This window comes from Alexandromys fortis, unplaced genomic scaffold, assembly GCF_014885135.2.
Source record: "Alexandromys fortis isolate MF-2015 unplaced genomic scaffold, M_Fortis_MF-2015_v1.1 scaffold_21, whole genome shotgun sequence".
In the NCBI taxonomy this organism is placed as follows: domain Eukaryota; kingdom Metazoa; phylum Chordata; class Mammalia; order Rodentia; family Cricetidae; genus Alexandromys; species Alexandromys fortis.
Genome location: NW_026067905.1, coordinates 1104496 through 1125943, shown reverse-complemented (window position 1 = coordinate 1125943; position 21448 = coordinate 1104496). Strand labels below are relative to the sequence as shown.

General features: G+C 44.3%; 1 protein-coding gene across 1 annotated transcript in view; it reads right to left on the bottom strand.

Moving 5' to 3' along the window:
- The window catches only part of St8sia1 (ST8 alpha-N-acetyl-neuraminide alpha-2,8-sialyltransferase 1), a 129649-nt gene that overhangs the window by 62369 nt on the left and 45832 nt on the right, over nucleotides 1-21448 (bottom strand). The window contains exon 2 of the mRNA XM_050135296.1: nucleotides 10458-10602. Coding sequence (XP_049991253.1) covers nucleotides 10458-10602 — 145 coding nt within the window. The remainder of the gene's footprint in view (nucleotides 1-10457; nucleotides 10603-21448) is intronic.

The following is a 21448-nucleotide window of genomic DNA, read 5'->3' as shown; positions in this document are numbered from 1 at the left end:
ACCACCAACTGAATAGCCTCTGTAGGAACTTTCCAGGGAAGTGGAGAAAGGACCCTGAATCAAATAAGAGTCAACTCATGCAGTGAGGCAGCCCCACACACACAGTAAAATTCAAACAGAATTTAAAAGATAAACATACATTAAGAAAGAAGAGGCCTGGGGCTTCCAGGAAAGGGGACTATGTGTGGGGATCTCTGTCAAACAGGAGAGCACACATGGTATTTATGAAGACCAGTAAGACTAAGTATAAAGACAGGTCCTGTGGAAACTGATCCTAGAGACCCAGAAGACACAAGGTGAGAAGGATGTGGCAGGCACTAAGGAGTTCGTCTTTGTCCTAAAACAGATGGGACACTAGCTGAGAGCTGAGAGCTGAATCACAGGCAGGCAGAATCTCAACTTATACTTTAACAAACGGAACTCGGGCAGGGAAGCAACTTAGAAAATGGACCAGAGAGGAGGCCAGATCTGATATAAGAAGATCGACAAGAAATGTTTGGAGGATTCTGAGCAAAGATTCCTTATTATGCTATATTGGGAAGCTAATCTAAGTTAATGATAAAAAATTTTAGTGAATATAAAAAGTGTCCTTAAGTTCTGCAGATTGAACATTCCTTCCAAATCCCAGGTTGAAATTTAATTATGGCATCATATCATTAAGAGACAGGGCCCTTTAAGAGATGATTAAGCCACAAACGGTTCTGTTCTTCTCACTAGTAATTATGCCATTATGAAAAGAGTGAGTTGGCCACTGCTTTATTAATAGCTCGCTACCCCAGGAAAAATACTATCAGATTTAATTACAATCACCTTGACCTCAATATGTTTCTAACCTTAATAATCAAATGTCTGAAAACCCTGAGTTTAGATTCATGAGAAATCAAAATTTTATATTTAAAAAAAATTTTCAATTTAATGTCCTCAAAAAGCACTTTCCATCCTAAACTCTTCCAATACATCCAAAGAACCATTTTCTAACAAGCTGCCAAGATAACGCATTAACAGTTCCTCTAGGTAGTCAGGTTCCACAGAGTTAGACACAGAGAGAATAAAAGCTGATGTTCTTATCTGGAAAACTCTACCGCTTTGGCGGACTGCATTATCAGTTTCCACAGACAACTTGGATTCTGTCAGGAGTCCAGAGCCTGTGACAAGAGCATGGTGCTGTCTCACATGTGACCTGGGGAAACTGACCCTTGGGGGCTGTGGGCCATGGTTCTACCTTACAGCGATAACCCCAGAATGGTGCTGAGGTCTGACGCTTGAGTCCTAGCAGCCACATGGTGGCTGACAACTGCTTCTAACTCCGGTTCCAGGGATCACACATTCTCTCCTGTCCTTCACAGGATCAGGTTCAGGGGTGCCCAAGCATCCATGCAGGCAAAACCATGCATGACTAAAATGTTTAATATTAAAATTACAAACAAAGTCAGCAAATATTCAGCAGTCCTGGGAGGGTCCACCTGTCCATCTTCTTAATAGCAGAGGACTTCGGAGAATTACGGACAGCAATCCACTACAACTCCATCTTAATTAATGGAAATGAGCAATTCCCTCCACACTGCATGTCCCATTATCCTCTTCTCCAAATACAATGACGCAGATGTACACGCTGCAGAATCCTTTTATCGTTTTATCAATGCTTTATCAAAAATCTTTTTATCAATACTCTACATCCCCCTGGACCCTACACTCAGCCTATTCACTTCTTTTACTGTCTTGGGAGGCTGGTTTCAGCCCTTGACTGGTAGGGAGCTTCTCCTGGAAACACCAAAATTCCCAGGAAAGGCTTAAGTCCACTAATGCTTTGACAGATAAGAACATATAGTGGCCAGGGATGTGGTTCAGTTGATGCAATTTCCCACCTAGCACGCAGGACGCCATGGCTTTAATCCCCAGCACTGGATAAACTGGGTATGGCTGTCTATGCCTGTAATCCCAATATTTATGAGGCAGAGGAAGGAGGATCAGGAGTTCAGGGGCATCTTTGGCTATGGAGTGAGTTGGAAGCCAGCCTAGTGCTGTAGGAAGTCTTACAGCCAATGGTTACCCGCCCACTGGGGTGTGGCCTCTTCTACTATGTATGCCAACGCAGAGCATGAGTATGGCCTCTTTTTGGCACCTCTCCTTTCAGGTTGTAGGATTCGGTTTCTGATCTCCATTCAAGCAGAAGATTCTGACTTGTGAGTCTACCCCTAAATAAATTACCATCTATTTCTCAATTCTGAGCTAGTGTGGGATTTCTTTTAAGCGTCCTTCCACAGCCTAGACCACGTGAGACCCTGTCTAAAAACAAAATAAAATAAATAATGATAAATAATATCAAAAATAATGATAATAATATTATTGACTTCCTTGGAGAAATCATTGTGAAGCACTTTTATATCTATAACTGTGTTTTGACACTGTATCTGAAAATACTGCTAAAATTTAAATAAGACCAGAGTAACCCATTCCGTCTTATAAATTATGAAACCAGGTTGGACATAGTTGATATAAATTATGTAGAATCAAAAATGATATCAGAAAAAGGCCAAGGGTGGACCTGGATATTTATGCTGTATCACCCATAATGTTCTGCGATGCTGGCATTCAACCAAAAACAGCAGGGTAAACTGCCCAAGTTACTCGGTGGTGATGGAGGAATAGTCTAGATTCTTCAAGGAAGTTAAATGCAGAAAATGTCTGGCTCCTTCCGGTGACCTGGATTTCTCTTTTATAAATATTAAAACAATAAAGTTGCTCTTGTTTCTCTTCAAAATGGGTGACTGGGGCACGCAAAGCCAGAGAGAGACACTGTAGAGTGCAGAACCCATAGTCTCTAATTCGACACTTTCGTTTTTCTCCCAAATGGTGGCAAATAAAAGGCTGCAGCTGTTCGGAGGTAAGGAAAGTGAAACTCTTTAAAATAGTTTCAAGGTCACTAATAGGGAAGAACTCACCTACTGGAGATCACTTTTCTAAAGGAAATACGTAAACAATACAATGCTAGAAGGATTTTACGTGCACACATGTATACAGTTTCATGTGTGTGTGTGTGTGTTGTACACGTGCGGAGGTCAGATGAAGACATCCTAAGTCTTTTTAAATCACTCTCTACTGTTGTCTTTGTTGAAAGGTCTTCCCCTGAACCTGAAGCTTACCCATTAGGTTAGACTGGCTGTGACACTCCAGGGCTCTTCGTGCTTCCCTGGTGCTGGGATTATAGGCACAACAGCCATGCCCAACTTTTACACAGTTCTGGGGACTGAACTCAGGTCTACATGCTTTTATGGCAAACACTTTACCATCTTCCTAGCCCCCTATAAAACCTCTGAAGGTGTACTGGCTAGGTTTCATATTCCAGCTTTTGACCCACCAGCTCTGGAAACCAGAATTGGCAAGTGACACCTCTCACTCTTAGTTCCATCCATGAGGTGGAAAGACTAACAACAATGTACAGACGTGTTCAAAGGACAGGCTAAGACACGCAGTATGGGCTGGCATAGGCAGCGTGTTGTCCTGGAGTTCAAATCATTAGAGGTAAGTCTCTCTGCAGCTGGACAGGTGGATATGACTTAGTCCCGACCAATGATACAAGAACATTAGTGTGCCAGGACCTCTCTTCAGTCTCCTTCTTCCTGCTGGAATCCTGGGACCAAGTTAGGGTCAAGGTTAGGGTGGGTTAGGGTTAGTGTTATGGTGGGTTAGGGTTTAGGTATCTCTTTGGCCATCAGCTGATATGACTCAGCAAAAGAATCCTGAAATACTGATGGTGCACAGTAGCCAGGACTCACCCCTGAACGACTTACCATCTACTTTCCTGTTACTTGAGATCAGCAAATACCTATTAGGTTATCAAGCCAGCCTGGCAACAAATGAGATTCACACCTGGCAATGCTCTGTGCCCAATAAACTCAGTCCCCTTTGTCTTTACGGCTGAAAGAACGTGTCTGTGAAAAGTGACTAAGTAATACCACTATTTATATCAGCATACAAATTTCACTAGGAGGAAAAAGAAATTGCTACGAGACACAGGAATATCCAGGAGCTGAGAAAATTACATTCAGCACAGGTCTATGAAGAGGGGAAATGTATACTGTCATTTCAACAAGGCCAATTTCAGGAACTATTCTGAAATGTCCTCCTGGGTTTCCCAGAGGCCAAAGACACAGCCTGACCAGTCTCGGGAGAGCACAATGGGAGTTGGGGTCAAACTGAGGAGCTGGTGTGGGTGGGGTGTGTTCACTCTCCGCACATGGCTTTGCGGACACTCTGAGGAAACTGGTCTAATTTGTGACCCGCACCCTGTGGCTATCCTTCATCAGAAGAGAGGGAGCTAGCTACATTTTTTATTGCACCAAGGGGGATATTTTTCTGATTGTATGAGAGCAAATGTGGTTTTTAACATTCTTGTTCCTTTCTTGCCCAAAGAAATGTATGCGTCTCCTAAGGGATGTATTTTAACTCCAAATAGATTTTATTTTTTTGTAATTCCTGCAATTGTTGGAACATGGAGGCTGAGAAAGGACAGCCCTGAGGTTGGGAAAATAGCTTGAACACTATAGCATTAGATCCTGGGTTCAATTCCCAAAACCGCAGAATTTGGAGGTTGGATAGAAAATCCTTAACTAACAAGGAAAGTGATAATCCAACCTAGGGTGGGGGCTAGCTTGTGGGTGCGGAGTGGTACTTGTGTGGGTGCGGGGATATACACGGGCATGGAAGCCAGAGGACAGCCTCAGGTGTCACCCACCTTGTGGCTTAAGGCAAGGTCCCTCACTAGAACCTGGCTAGACAGATGGCTCACTGAGCCCTAAGCGATCCACCTGTCTCTGCGTCCCCAGCACTGGAATTATAAGTTATGCCACTATATCCAGATTTTTACATGGGCACTGAGGATTTGAACTCCAGTCCTCAAGCTTGCACAGTGAGCATTTTACTGACTGAGCCATTTCCCAGCTATCATACTATCCCCTGTACACACACACACACACACACACACACACACACACACACACCATACACACACCATACACACACACACTATAGATAGATAGATAGATAGATAGATAGATAGATAGATAGATAGATAGATAGATAGATGATAGATGGATGGATGGATGGATGGATGGATAGATAGATAGATAGATAGATAGATAGATAGATAGATAGATAGATAAAGAGTTAAAGACAGCATTTCCACAGTGGGAGTCTGTGGTATACCTGAGCCAATGCAGTAGTCAGGAAACAAAGCAGCAGGCATTCCTACACCAGTGGCTTCCTCTGCCTGTTTCTGTTCCACCTGGAGTTCCACCACATTGGGTGGCACCACACATATTCAGGATGGACCTACCGAATGAGCTGTCTGAGCATGCCGCCACGGACACACCCAGAGGTGTGCTTTCCTCATCTAGGCGCTTCTTAATCCAAACCAGCAAGTTTAATGATCCAAACATCTCAGATGACAGGAATCGCTTAGCCTCACTCCCATCTTTGAGAGATTTGAAGCAGAATCCAAGAAGCCTTATTAAAAGTTCCAGCAAAATAAATAAATCAATAAAATAAAATCAGCCTTCGTGTCTAACCATGTTCAACAGTTATTTCACCAAAATCCATTCACAGAGCCATTCGGACACAGCAACATGAGCTCTTGATCCCCTAAAGCTCGGCCTGAGTGGGACTGGACAGGGTATCCTGGCGAATGAGCAGATGGAAACGGTATCAGTATAATGTGGGAAGCGTTGCTCTACTACAAAGAAGAAAGCTCATCCCTCGAAAGCGCACACCAGAGTCCTGGAACCAGGAGAGAACTCCGAGGAAACAGCAATGTGCACATATGCAATTATATGGAGAACTATTGTGCCTGTGTCAGAATTTAATATAGCTGATAATGAGGCTACAGGAAATTGTGGGAGGTCTGGGTAAGAACTGGCAGACTATGGTAACAGAGCTTTGGTGTAACATCCCCAAGTAACTCCAGAGTCCTTGTCTACGCATGCAGTCCTAAAGAGGGCCTGGTAAAACTCCCCAACAAATACGGCACCTTTCTCTTCGATTGCATTTTGGCAGCAACAATAAAATGATTAAAAGTGGCAGAGGAATAACAACAGTAAGAATTGTGGCTAACACATGTGCAGTGTTGGGGACTTGACAATCGAATGGGTGACCCCGGAAAACCAGGGAACGGCTTGACTGGAATTCAGTCTGATGCTGCATCTTGATTATAGAGTTGATGGGACTGAGAAGCAGTGGGGGTTAGTGATGCACCCCTGTGTTGGCTGTTTCCAGAGAAGGTTAGATGGTGGGGGCTGTGGCCTAATGAATGCTTTAACCCAGGGATAGATTCAAATTTCGAGTAGATTATTGGAAGGCTCTGGAATGATGGAAGGCGGTCTCAGATGGAAGAAGTAGATTACGTAAGGGGTTCCTTGTCTTTGGGGGCAACAGCTTGTCCTGACCACTTCCTGCTCTGACTCCACTGTGCTTCCTGTGTGCCGTGAGACATGAGCAGCTCAGGCACACCCTGGATGGAGCCTCTGAATCTGAACTAGCCTGATGACAGTGGGAAAGGGCTGGCCAGTTTTTCTTTCTGCTTCCCAGGAGCAACACAAATGAAGGGCACCACCTGGCTGGCAATTTAGTCTGCTTGTAACAGACCAGAAACATGGGGGAGGGGCATCCACAGGAAGCTACTGGTCCTCCAGAGTGCTCATCATTCCGGAATCTCACAGGAAAATACACATGCATCTTTAAAAAAATCTATTTATTGTGCATTTTGCACAATTAAGCACACATAGTGATGTAATGACCTCTGGTCCCTACACAAACCACAGTTTTCTTTTATTATTGTGGGATGGTGACGGGCACAGAGAAAAGGAAATGCTTCCTTCTGTCCTGGTCCCGGGACTGTCAGAGACGGCGCCAGGCTCGTTTGTCTCTCTTTAATCATCTCTTTCCCTTCAATCCGTTTCCTACCAGGAAGGTAAAGGTCACTCGCTATCTGGAAACCCTCCACTACCAAAGCCTTTTTTCGATTGATTTTAGCTTTTTTTCTTAACTGTTAAAGACAATTGTTTCTTTTCTTGTCTTCATTTAGCTCATCAGTATCTGTTCTTTGTTGTTTTGTTTGTCTTAAAACCATGTCTTGCTGTGTAACTCAGGCTGGCCTGGAACTCACCCTGCACTTTAGACTGAGTCTCCTCCTCCATGCCATGGGCAGTGCGGCATCAGATCCTATCTGTTCACAGAGTAAAGGCTTAGATGAATTCAGATCAAATGTGCCTGGTGTGCTGTAGCCCTCAATGTGATCTGAGGTGGGCTCATCCTGCCTCAAGCCTCCCGTGGACTGGGACTGCAGGTGTGTGCCACCCTGCCTGGCTAGCGCTAGTTTCATAGAGGATCTTACGCATCGGCTAGCATTGGATACCACTCTTTCCTTACCACCTTGATGAATCTTGGGAGTGAAAGGCTGCCTGTCTCCTACGTCTAGGAATCGGATGCTTCCGATGGAAATTCATCTTTGCATTGCTTGTACCTGAATGAGACCTGAAGGAAGGGAAGTCCTGAACCCATCTTCTGGCAACTGTTTCTTCTGGAGGTGACTGTGGTCACACAAAAGACAATCATTCTAGAATGTTCTGGTCCTGGAGCACTGATATCGAGTTCTGGAACCTAACTCCAGGAGTAACATCTTGGCTGACGCTTCACCCCTTCTTCTAGTGTATCCCCCGACAAAATTACTTTTTCACCCCAAATGCCCAGAGTGATCTCCATACCTTGTCCTGACTGACACTCCTGGTCTCATGAGTCAGAGAACTATCAGTACTGGCAATTAGGGGTTACAGTGCACACCAGCGTGCTTGAGAAAACTAGGACTCCACTACCATTCTGAATAGACAGGACCCACACTCCTCTCTCCATCATACAGAGAAGAAAGCTGAGTCTCAGGGGAGACAGGGGAGTTACCCAAGGCATTTAGTTGGCATTTAGATAGACAAAATTTAAATCCACACCTTCCTTCGATATTAGGAAGTCTCCAGAGCCAAAAACAATGGAATGCAAGAGCACATGAACATTGGGACAGAATTAAAGCCTGATTTACTAGCATGTATATGTGTGTGTATATGTGTGTATGTGCATATGTGTATGTGTGCATAGTGTGCTGTACATGTATGTGGAACATGCATATGAGTGCTCCCATGAGCACACATGTGGAGGAAAGAGGACCTTGGAAGTCATATTCTACCATTTTCTGCCTGCTTGTCTTGAGGTAGGGCCTCTCGTTGAAGCAGGAGCTCACTGAGTTAGCTAGGCTGGCTGGCTGGCCTATGACTCCTGGGATCCACCTGTGTCCAGTCCCACTCCATGTAGGAGTACAGGCACAGCAGACAGGCACAGCTTTTACACCACACCCCACACAGGAGTACAGGCACAGCAGACAGGCCCGGCTCTTACACCACCCCCAAGCAAGAGTGCAGACACAGCAGACATGACCAGCTTTTATTCAGACAATGGCAATTAGAACTCATGCCCCCATGCTTAGGGTGCAAATGTTCTTCATCACTGAGTAGTCCACCCAGCCAATACTTCCTCATTTCTATCTATTTAATGTATATGAGTGTTTGCCAGCGGGCATGTATTGTGCCACATGTATGCCTGATGCACCAGGAGGTCAGAAGAGGAGTCGGATCCACTGGAACTGGAGTCACGGGTATTGTGAGCTGCCAGGTTTTCTCCAAGAGCAACAATTGCTCCCCCTCTCTGCAGCCCCCTATTTCCTAGTTGTTGGTTTTTCCTACTTTAAACAGCAGACCTTCCAAAACCATTCAATTATCTAACACACCAAAGAGTGATCCAATAAATACAGGATGGGTTTTTTTGTTGTTGTTGTTGTGGCTTTATTAATTTTTGGTTAGCATAACAAAGTCATAGGCTTCACTGTGACACTTTCATACATTTAATTCATTATACTTTGTTCTGATTTGTACCCCAGCCTGCTCCATCTTCCCTCTGTCCTCCTCTCTGGTCCTCTCCATACCTCAAACATTTCTTCCCTCTGTGTTCATGCCACATGTTTCCCATCATCCTCTTCTTTTTCCCTTTCCCTCTTCCTTTCGTCCTTCCTCCCTCTCATACTCTCACTTCTACTTTCATGTCCTACACACACATACACACATACATATATGTACACATACAAATACACACCTACATGCACATATACACACATATGCGCACACAACCACACATACATATGTACACACAAATACACATATATACACGCATACGTACAACACACAAACACACACATATGTACACATGCGTACACACACACATGCATGTTTTGATTCTGCATGAGAGAAAACATGTGATATAGACTTTTTGAGTTTGTTTTATTTCAGTTAGCATAATGATTTCCAGTTCTATTCATTTTCTTATAAATGTCCTGATTCCATTTTTCTTCAGAACTGCATAATTTTTCTTTGTGTCTATGTACCACATCCTCTTTATCTATTCCTCTGCCAGGGGACATCTAGGTTGGCTCTGTGTCGTGGTCCGCATGGACAGAGATGCAGGCATCTCTGTGGAAAGCTGACTTAGGACCCTCAGGTATATTCCCAGCAGGGCAGGCGCGCCTTGTAGGGCCTGTGACTCTGGATTCCATGTGACAAACTGATAAGACCGTCTACTCTGCGAATGAGCTTGTGATCTGTTCATCACAGAACTACTCAGAAACCGAGTCCTGCTGTCTAAGGCTGAACATGAGTCCTCTACACACAACCATCTGGCCCAACTGAAGTCACCCAGAAGACCTGGGAAGACCAAAATTAATTTCTCAAATTCTCCCTGTTTCACCAAAGACCTCCCCCCAACCAACACCAAGGGTTCTTTAAAATAAAAAAATAAATCTGTCTTTTTCAAACTAGTTAGTGAAAATTATCTCACTGCAATGTTCAGGAAAGCAAGCAGGGAAACGCCAAGTAAGCAAAACTGTTTTCGACCATTTCAAAAGTGGTCAGACTGAATTCTTTCTCTCCCCACCACTCCTCCACTTGAGAGCAAGAATGTAGCTGTAGGGTTAGCACTCAAGAGTTCAGAGAAGATGTATGGTCCCCACTCCCCAGTGGCAGCATCAATCCTAAGTAAACATTCTTATCTCAAATCCTCACCATCCTCCCACAGCCCACCTCAGCACTGGAATCCCAGCACTCCCTGACCACTGTTTGCCTGAGTTTCTTATGTCTGAAATCTAAATGGCAGGGAAAACTGCAGCTCTATGAAGTCCTTCCTCTTAACGTCTTACTTCCAGCCGAGCATCAAAGCAGAAAACATAAAAAGATGTGAGAAAAATGTGCACAATTAAGATGAGAAAAGAGAAGATGAAGAGCAGCAGGCCCAGGGGGTCAGCAGACCCCGTAAAGCCTTCATTTAGGGAGAAAGGTCAGGAGCTGCCCCACAATGCAATGGGTTCCACTCACCTGGGGGAAGAGGGAATAGGTGGAGTTGTCAATGGTGAATGAGTATAGAAACTCCCCATCATACCACAGGCTCTTCCCCATGGGGGAGTTCATCTTCGTCATAGCAAAGAGATGGGCTGGATCGCAACAGTCTTCCATTTGCTTCCTAGGAGAGAGAGAGAGAAAAGAACAGCAGGTTAAGCGAGCAGCCGACTCCTGCACTTGCCATCCCCACAGGAACATGCAGCCTCAGCCCAGTGCCAAATCACTCCACAGTGTCTCCACGGTGATCACGCTATGATTAACTCACACTGCCAGTCACTGAACGGCATGACTGTAATATTTTACTTACAAAATGTTTCAGAAAAATGAGCAAGCTCCCAGGTGTGGCTGAAATATATCTAGAGTCAAAACTAGGCATGATCCTTGGAGATGCACTGGCTGGTCCAGCCATCCGGATCCTAGAAAGACTATGGAGATCCCATAAAGAGCTGGCTCTGGAGGATGGCGGGCTACCTAGCGGTAGCAGAAACACACCTGTGTCTCGTTTCCAGCTATCAAGTAGTTAAGAAGAGGGCAGAGGGTGGCTATGAATGAGAAACAGGTTAGGCCAAAGAGGGTCCATGCCCCCAAACTGAGGACAGGATCACAGGGAACTCTGTAGCAGGCCCTCTGGATAGAAGCAGGCACTGAATGAATGGTGTTGTCTCAGAAGATAGTGAGGTAACCTGCCTTCTGGATGTCAGGGACTGACTTGGTTGAACACTGTGACCTTTGCCGCAACCTAACTTTTCCCGCCCTGTGTGTGAAATACTGGGATTGCCTGGCCCCAGTAATCTGCCTTTAGATGATTCCCTTGTTGGCTCTTCAGTAACAGACATGTCACTGCTCTATGGGGTTGATCAACCACTGAGCTTTAACGAGTAAAGGAGCTAGCATTTAGGAAGACAAATTGCAGGCATGATGACATACCTTGATTGTCAACATGATGGCACAGAGCAACACCCAAGAAATTATTGAAGCACATTTTGTGTATATCTATGAGTTGTCAGAGAAGAATAACTAAAATTTGGGTGATCCTATTATAGATGGATTTTTCCCACCTTGACACACAGCCATTCAGTCCCAAATAAACACACAGAGGCTTATATTAATTACAAACTATTTGGCCTATTGCTCAGGCTTATTACTAACTAGCTCTTACAACTTAAATTAACCCACAATTCTTATCTATGTTTAGTCACATGGCTTGGTACCTATTCTCAGTAAGGTATTCTTGTCTTGATTCCTCTGTGTCTTACTGGTGACTGCATCTCTGCCTTTCCTCTTCCCAGAATTCTCCTTGTCTGGTTGCCACACCTATACTTCCTGCCTGGCTACTGGCCAATCAGCATTTTATTAGACCAATATGAGTGACAAATCTGTACAGTATACAAGAACACTATCACACAGCCTCCTGTTCCATAAACAAGGAGTCTGAGTGGAATGAAATAGTTCTGTCTGGCTTTCATGAGGGGAATTGTTCAGCTCCACCATGACTCCTTGCTGTACAGCAGTTTTTTCCATGTTGAGGAGAAGAAGGGGAAGGCTCGAGGGGTAAACAAAGATCATGTGTCTGGGGAAACAAACACTTGGAATGTTCTGGAGGGCCCCTCCTCAGCAGTATTAAAAAGGAGTTAACAACTGCTGGAGTAAGAGACCCTCTCCTTGCTGACCTGACCTCGAAGGCAACACGACCAGCTGCCTCGTGTTCCCATCACACGCCCTCCTCACCAGGACCCATGAGCCAAAATAAGCCTTCCCTCCTTTAAGTTGCCCCGTGACAATTTTAACACAGCAATGATAGAAATCAAAACAGCATGATGCCGTATCTGAGCTGGGTCACTTGCTAACCCCTGACTGGGAGGGTTAGGGTGGGAAGTACCCTTAGAGCTTTTAAAAAATGTGTAGAAAATGTTCAGATGAAGCAGCACAAAACCCCTAATGCCTGTTTGAGTGTTGGCTCCAAAATTTATGTCAAAATTTATTTTCCAGTGTAATCAGATTGGCAGAGAGAAGTGTTACATCGAGAAGAGCCACACTTCCTCTACTGGGTTGTTCCTGGTCAACAAGTGTGGTCTTGCTCTGTTTACTACCCCACTTCCAGTGCCTCACATCCACCCAGTGTTGCTGATGAACACTTTCATAGGTCACGCAGAATGAGCACCTGTACACACCTGTTCCAGCTTCGGGTCAAAGGTCAATACATCTGAATACAAACTTTAACCTTTCCTTACTAGGAGGTCATGACAGGAGCCTGCTGCGTAACCATTTCCTCTGAAACCCAAACATCCCATCCTGCAGGGATGCTCCTCGAAAAGGAAGGTGAGCATCTCAGAGCAGTCCCAGGAAGTCCCTGAAACGGACCAGATTCACTAGGGCCCTGACTCGCTGCCGAGAGTCACTCTGAGACAAGCCGAGCTGCCTGGAAGAAGCAGAAACTATGCTGGCTGCCTGAAAGAGGTTTAGATCAACCATGTCACTTGGAAAGGACACTCTCCAGCCTGGTGAGCTACCTGCAGACAGTGTCTCAGGTTTCTAGCTCTTGTAAACTGTCACCCATGCTGGGGTGGCCTCTGGTGGTGCAGCTCTCTTGGAGTCATTTCTGCTCCTGTGTGTAACCCTCACCCACACTCCTTTAAGCAACCCTAATAAAGGCCATGATTCACTAAGTTGGACTTTGGTGGTATCTGTACGTTGATCTATCATGAACTTCCTAGCTGGGGTGAGCTGTGTCTCCCTGGGAAAGGTTCTGTCATATGGCAGGGCCTCATTTCTTGTGCTGCCTCTCTTATCCCCAAGATGAAGCCTCACTAGGATAGTATTCCCAGTGGCTCCTTGACATCTCCCTCGTATTGAATGAAAGAGCCCACGTCAGAGTGGCTGGCACTGAAGGCTGATAGCAGGCCTCAAGGACCAGCCTAGGTCATGGGGTCTGTGCTGTCACAGGAGGGAGTTCAGATCCCTTGGTTTTGTTTTTCTGCTTCTGCTGCCCCACATGCTGTCCGCTGCCACGTCATGGCACAGCAGGAAGGCCCACACTAGAGGCTACCTTGGCACTGGGCTTCCAGCCTAAGGGACTGACATTCTTTTTTTCTTCCAGAAGAGAATTTCCTAAAAGTTCCCTGTCATGTGACATTGTGCTACCCTAGTAGAACGTGAACTATGATGTCGGGCATTGCCATTATTGTTTCATGGTGCAGCCTTGCTGACGACATGACACTCATGGCCAAGGAGGCCATGGAATTGTAGACCTGGCAGCCTACTCAGCCCATGGGCCTCTGAGCTCACTACACTCAGCTCGGTGTTCCCTCCTGCTCTTGGACTTGGCTGGGTTCCCCTTCATGCAGGTTTCAATGCAGAAAGGACAAAGGAGGGGACTAAGGACAAAAGCCTTTGTTCTGTCAAAGGATTATAGTGTCATGCTTTGCTGCTACACCAACATTTATTTACCACAGGAACCTCCCTTTCTTTTCTCATCTACCTTCATCATCATCATCATTGAGACAGGGTCTTGGTATGTCTACCAGGCCAGTCTCAAACTCATCACCCTCCGGACTACTGAATGCTGGGATTAGGGATGCTCACCACTACACTAGCTCACCACTGAATTCTTACTAGTGCTTCTCTACCACAAGGTAGCATGACCGGGCTTGTGTTTTATCATGAGCCATCCCTACATTTTGTCAAAAGAGCACCCTAGACACTATATTTTAACCACATGACTTACACGGTTTAAGACAATCTCTTAAAATAGGCAGAAGTCCCACAGACATGTGTCTAAACATTGGTGAGAATGCCCCGATGTTTGGGTTCCCTGCTACAGGTCTGGCGATATCTCTCTTTTGTCTTCAGAAAAGCTCTAAGAGATCACGAAAGAATAATTGTTATTCTCATTGTGCTTAATTAACGTCTATAAAAATGAGCTGCACGTGGTTTCAAGACTTGCCTCGGCCACAGGAAGAAACACACATGCAGATCTGTGAGTCTAAGTTTGGGCTGTTTCCTCTCTGTTTGCAAAGCACTCAGAACCATACCGGCTCGCTTCTCTTTTCTCTATTCAAGGAATCTTTTGCACAAATGAGCCCAATGCCTTCCGTGTAGCACAGGCGTTCAGGACAGAATGTCCATCCAGTTCCTATCGTACCACAGAGCTGGGCATCTTCGAGATACTTTCCCCACAATTTGAGGGCCACAGACATGGCACCATGGTGGTGCATGACTTCACCCTCAAGTCTTTCCACCTCTCATGAGGTCCTTCCTTCTGGACTGAAGCTCTCCCCTCTAAACTCCACTAAATCATGATTCAGTCTAAAGTGCCATGAGAAATGCAGAAGAAAAACTTGGCATGGTCAAATGAGAGCACCTTCTTCCGGCTGGGGCCTGACAGCTAACAAATCACATTCATATTTGTTTCCTCTCTGAATCATAAAAAGAAAAAAACAAACCACATAGGAAAAAGATCCAGGCAGTCACATTTTCCTGAATGCACAGACAATGAAAGCAGCGTGTAAGCCAAGAGTTACACAGGTTTGTCAGACTGATGAATGATTTCTCTGGCATTAATAGCATGTGTGCTGGGAGACATGGAGTAAGTTTGCCTCTCTTCCTCCGTCATCACTAGACTTGGGGCAATTATTCCTTTACTGGGAGAAAGCAGGATTAGACAGAAAGTAGGTATTCCTTGTGGACAAGTATTTCCAGAAACCCTACATTTCCAGCAAACTCATACTGGTCCTACTGCTCTCTGAAGTGCAGAGTTTTCTACACGCCTTTCCAATGTTCTCTCCCCATGATTCTTCCACATCCTCCTGTTGTGCTGTTCTATGGAGGTGCTAGGGGACCACAGTGAGACAAGCCCATGCCCATTCTTCAGGCCTGAGGGCCTCAACTAGCTAACCAGCTACGGAGGCCACAGCATCAAAAGCAGCAGTTGAGCCAAGTGCTGCAAATCCAGCACTTGGGGGACCGAGGCAGGAGAATAGAAATTTTAAAGTCAGCCTGAGCTACATAAAAATAAAGCACAAATCACTAATATTAGAAGTACCAGCAGTAATACTCATAACAGTTTTTTTTTTCATTCTTAGGCAACATCGTGGTAAGCCCTTGAGATGTAAAAGTAGATTTAAAAAATGATAAAGTCAGACCTGCCTTCAGGAAACATAAGAAGAGGGCAAGCCAGCTTAAGGCTGCAAACATAAAAATAAACTAATGGGACCATGTCAAGCTTCAGAGCTCTGCACAACAAAGGAACAAACAAGAAAATGGAAAAGCAACTTACAGAGAGAGAGAGAGAGAGAGAGAGAGAGAGAGAGAGAGAGAGAGAGAGAGAGAGAGACAAGCGAATATGCAAGCTTTATAAGGAATTCGCCCAGGTCAATAGCAGTAAAGCCAACAATCTCGTAGGCAGGACCCAAGCAGACACTTGTCCCAAAAAGATGCAAAGATGGAAAAGAAGGCCAGGAGGGCTCCAGGGTAAAGGTGCTTGCTGTGCGAGCTTTGTGGCATGAGTTTGATACTTGGAATCCAAGCTTTATGACGTGGGTCTGATACCTGGAACCCAGGTTTTGTTGATTTGTCTGTTCTGTTTTTTGAAGCTGAATGTGACAGCAAGCATTTGTACTCATGATCTTTCCACTGTGAAAAGAGATGCAGAGACAGGATGAAATGGAAGTTCGGAGCCAGCTATCCTGACGTATGCTGGGCAGCCACAGAAACAAGAGAGATGTTGCCTCAAAAACAAGGGTGAAGGAGAAAACTAACAAAGCTGTACTCTGGCCTGACCCTCAGTCTCACTACAGTTCTCTCTCTCTCCCCCCCCTCTCTCTCTTTCTCTCTCTCTCATTCTCATTCTCACTCACTCTCTCACTCAGTATCACTCTCTGGTTCTCAATATCTCACACACATAATTAATGTTTTCAAAATTCAAAACAATAGACAACAGTCACAAGGTACATTGCTTCCTCCATCACCAGGGAAACAGACAGTAAACCACCAAGAATTCTAACCCACACCTGTAAGGATGGTCGCCTCCAAAGAGCAAACAAGAAACATTAGAGATGGTGTGGAGAAAAGGGACCCTAGCGCACTGCTGATAGGAACATAGCTTGGCATGGACGTTGTGGGAGAGAGAAAGACGATTTCATAAAGAAACCGAAAAATGAAACTCGCACATGACTCAACTGTGCTCTTCCTGGGTATGCACCCAAAAGAGACAAAGTTGCCACCTCAGAAAGAGAGTCTGGTTGACTGCAGCATGAATCACAGTAGCTAACGGAAGGCAACGATCTAGATGCCATCCACAGATGGATGGGCGAAGGAAGCGGAATGAGATTCGGCCTTAACAAGGGGACCGTGCCATTTGTGGCTTGCATGGACCTGGAGGATATTAGGTTAAGTGAAATAAACCAGGCACAGAGGCACAGAGGCGCATGATGTCATTTGTATGTGGATGGGGGTGGGGTGGGATGGAGACCAGTGGGGATGCATAGCTCCAGGGTCAGAGAGCAGCAAAGGAAACAATCCACAAATGAGGAATGGGATGTTCAAGATCAGCAGACTAAGCGGTCTGGAGGACTAGAAAGAACAAAACGGAAATATCTGGGGGAGGGGGGGGTTGTTAGGTAGATTTTAGCTGTTCTTACCACAAATAAAAGTAATTATCAGATGACAAACTTTAATCTGTTTCCCTGCAGTAAACATTTTATCATCTGTATATATCCCATAAACCTCAAACACAAAATAAATTTATTTTTAAAATGGAGAAAGCCAACCAATGGGTAAGTTCCTTCATGTGTCTGCAGGGGGATGTAGCCAGAGGCTCAGGGGACATCTGTGGTTGCTTAGAAAGAATAGAGCCCTGGGTTATATCCAGGGTTCCATCGAGCGTTTCCTGCCCTGATCTTTGGCCTGAGAGCGCTGGCATGAGGAAGGAAGAGCCGACACATTTAGGCAGAAATGCGGCCACAGCTTCATAAGGCAGGAGGATGCAACTGGGTCATTTTTGCCAGAATACACGATACCAGTAGGTACTGAAACTGTGGTCTCTAAGAGCTACTGAGCTGAATCATGTATTCCATCTCTGTCCAACCTTTACAGCTGTGGAGGGGAGACACAGGCGCATCAGCTTTTGGAATTTTTGATAAACTAGTTTCCCTCCCCTTCCCTCATACTTCCTACAGATGACGAATAATACCTGTTTTCCTTTGTAAGGAAAAAAAAAAGCAAAAGGAGGGCTGGGGCAGGGTGTGTCTCATCCTTGGTGTGCCTGCTTACTAACACAAAGACCTGGACCCAACCCACAGAAGCTTAGAAAACCCAGGCATGGTGGTACATGCCTGCAGTCCAGTGCTAGGAAGAAAGAGAGGTGGATCCCTGGGGCCACTAGCTAGCCAGCCTAGACTATCAGTGCGGTCCAGGCCAATGAGAACACACATAGAACAACAACAACAACAACAAGAAAAAACCAGTTTATAAAAGTTTCAGCTGTAGTTTGTCATTACTAGAATCCCAGCCTCTGAAATGGTACCCTCGAGATGCCACAGTGAGGCCATGAGCGTGAAGACACACAAAGCCCAGGAAGCCTCCTCATGGGAGCTGAGGCAGGGGGTCACTTAGGCCATGAGACTACCATCTCTGACAAAGCTCTTCAACTGTGGTCATGCCCCCTCCCCCAAAGGCTCCTGTAACTGGATGTGGGGCTGTGAAAAGGTTAACTACAGTCAAAGGTTTGCAGCCCATGCAGCCGGTGAACTCAAGGTCAACTCACGGTCAAATACAGAATGCATCCAAAATATTCTCGGCAGCTGTCGCTTGTGATACAGATGACTTAATGATCGAGAGCAATTGTCAACATGGCATGCCCTAGAATCATCTACGAGACCAGGCCTCTGAGGGACTCTCCAGATGAGACTAGCCCCTAGGAATGCCTGTGAAGAAGATCCTGGTAAGGTTAAGGTGGTAAGACCCTCCCTCGGAGGGAACAGCACTGTTCTCTGGGCATGTACTTCACAGGTCTACGAAGGAGCAAAGGATCTGAGCAGCCGCAATCATCACTCTCTGCTCTCGGCCTGTGGAGATAAGGTGACCAGTTCCTTCAGCTCCTGCCACCAGGACCTTCCCTCCATGATGGATGCTGTGCCATCAAAGCATCATCTTCCCCTTGAGAATTTACCACAGCAACAGCAGAGGTAATGAGACGTGCAGTTCCACCGCAGCCTATGTTCTGAGCGCACGACACACTCGTTTTTCACTGAATACGCCAGATGACAATGGATGCAGCCTAAAAAGCCTCAGCACAGACAACGGCAGGCTATGAACTATAGTGATTTTTGCAGTACATGGAAGTTAGCTGATCTCATAGAAGCCACACAGCTACAAGAAGGCTCATTATCTCCTTACCACCACATTCGTCTCATTAGTATACAAATTTGCTCTCAAATTTAATGAGTGGTAAATTATACATATGCCAAAGAATTAATTTGAAGCCAGTTTTTATAACATATCTTTATGATGTGTTATTAGCAATTATACTTATTTATTACTTGTTACTAGTAAATGTTTGGTTTGTATATCTCTTTTATATACTGATATGAAAGTTTCTCAGGTTTAAAAAAAGGTTGTCTGTGGGTAGAATTTAAGAAGGATGGTCAATCCCTTGCTGCACTGGTGACCACGCAGACCACACATACACCTGTTGGAATAGCGACCACTGGCACCACAGGCCCCACCTGCAATGATTGGAGGAAGAAATGGGTAGGTGGCAGTGTAAGAATACATCCAACAGCATAAAGAGCAATATGACAACACCAGAAATTAGTGATTCTACACCAGCAAGACCTGAACATCCCAACACAGACGATGCAGAAGAAAAGGACCTTAAGAGTAACTTTATAAAGATGATGGAGGCCTTTAAAGAGGAAATAAAAGATTCCCTTAAGGAAATGGAGAACAATACAAACAAAAAAGCCAGAAGAAATACATAAATTCCTTATAGAAAACCAAGAAAAAAAAACAATCAATCAAGTAAAGGAAACAGTTCAAGACTTGAAAATTGAAATAGAGGCAATAAAGAAAACACAAACTGATAGAATTCTGGAAATAGAAAATTTTGGGTTAAATGAACAGGAACTACAGATGCAAGTATACCCAACAGAATGAAAGAAATGGCAGAAAGAATCTCAGGCATTGAAGATACGATAGAGGAAATAGATTCGTCAGTCAAAGAAAATGTTAAATCTAACAAATTGTTAACATAGAACATCCAGGAAATCTTCGACATCATGAAAAGACCACCTAAGAATAATAGAGATAGAAGGAGAAGAAGTCCAGCTCAAAGGCACAGAGAATATACTCAACAAAATCACAGAAGAAAACTTTCCCAACCTAAAAAACAACATGCCTAAGAAGATAGAAGAAGCTTACAGAACAACAAATAGACTGGACCAAAAAAAAAAGGTTACCTCACCGTATACTAATCAAAACACTAAACCTACAGAATAAAGAAAGAATGGAAAATGGCAAAGTAAAATATAAAGGTAGACCTACCAGAATTACACCCAACTTCTCAGAGGGTCCCGAACAGACAATCTGCAGACACTAAGAGACCATGGATGCCAGCCCAGACTACTATACCAAGCAAAGCTCTCAATCACCATAGATAGAGAAAACAAGATATTCTATGACAAAAACAGATTTAAACACATCCAGTACTACAGAAAGTACTAGAAGAAAAACTCCAACCCACGGAAGCTACCTGCCCCCACAAACCACAGGCAATAGATAACCTCACACAGCAAACCCCAAAGAAGGGAAACATACAAACATTACCACCACCATCACCAAACCAAAAATAACAGGAATTAACAGTCACTGGTCATTAGTATTTCTTAATATGAATGAACTCAATTTGCCTCTAAAAAGACACAGGTTAACAGAATGGGTATGAAAACAGGACCCATCCTTCTGCTGCATACAAGAAGCACACCTCAACCTCAAAAAGAAATATTACCTAAGATTAAAGGGTTTGGGAAAGAGTTTCCAACCAAATAGACCTAAGAAACAAGCTGGTATAGGTATCCTAATATCTAACAAAGTGGACTTCAAACTGAGGTGAATCAAAAGAGACGGAGAAGGACAGTTCATACTCATCACAGGAAAAACCCATCACAATGAAGTCTGAATTCTGAACATCTATGCCCCAAATACAAGGGCACCCACATTTGTGAAAGAAATGTTGCTAAATCTTTAATCATACATCAAACCCCACACACTAATAGTGGGAGATTTCAATACCCCGCTCTCACCAGTGAACAGGTCAGGTAAGTCAGAAAGAAACTTAACAGAGAAATAAGGGAACTAACAGGTGTTGTGAGTCAAATGGACTTAACAGACATCTATAGAACATTCCACCCAAACAAAAAAATATACCTTCTTCTCAGAACCTCATGGAACCTTCTCTAAAATTAACCACATACTTGGTAACAAAGCAAACTTCAATAGCTTTAAAAAAAAAAAAAAAGAAAGAACCACCTGTAACTTATCAGATCACCATGACTTAAAGTTAGAATTCAACAATAACACTAATCTCAGAAAGCCTACAAACTCATGGAAATTTAACAATGCTACTGGATCATCACTGGGTCAGGAAGAAATAAAGAAATTAAAGACTTCCTAGAATTCAACAAAAATGAAAGCACAGCATACCCAAACTTATGGGACACCATGAAAGCAATGCTAAGAGGAAAGTTCACAACACTAACTGTCTACATAAAGAACGTAGAGAAAGCTCACACTAGCAACTTAACAGCACACCTGAGTGACAGAATTCTATCTTGTTCTCAGCATTTGACCAAAATTTACTGTTACACTCAGATTTAGACTCAGCTTTTAAAAATCTGAATAACCAAGTGAATACACATTTCTATCTATGTCATTTTCAGCTTTCCTAAAGACTCATGTGTCAAACAACTATG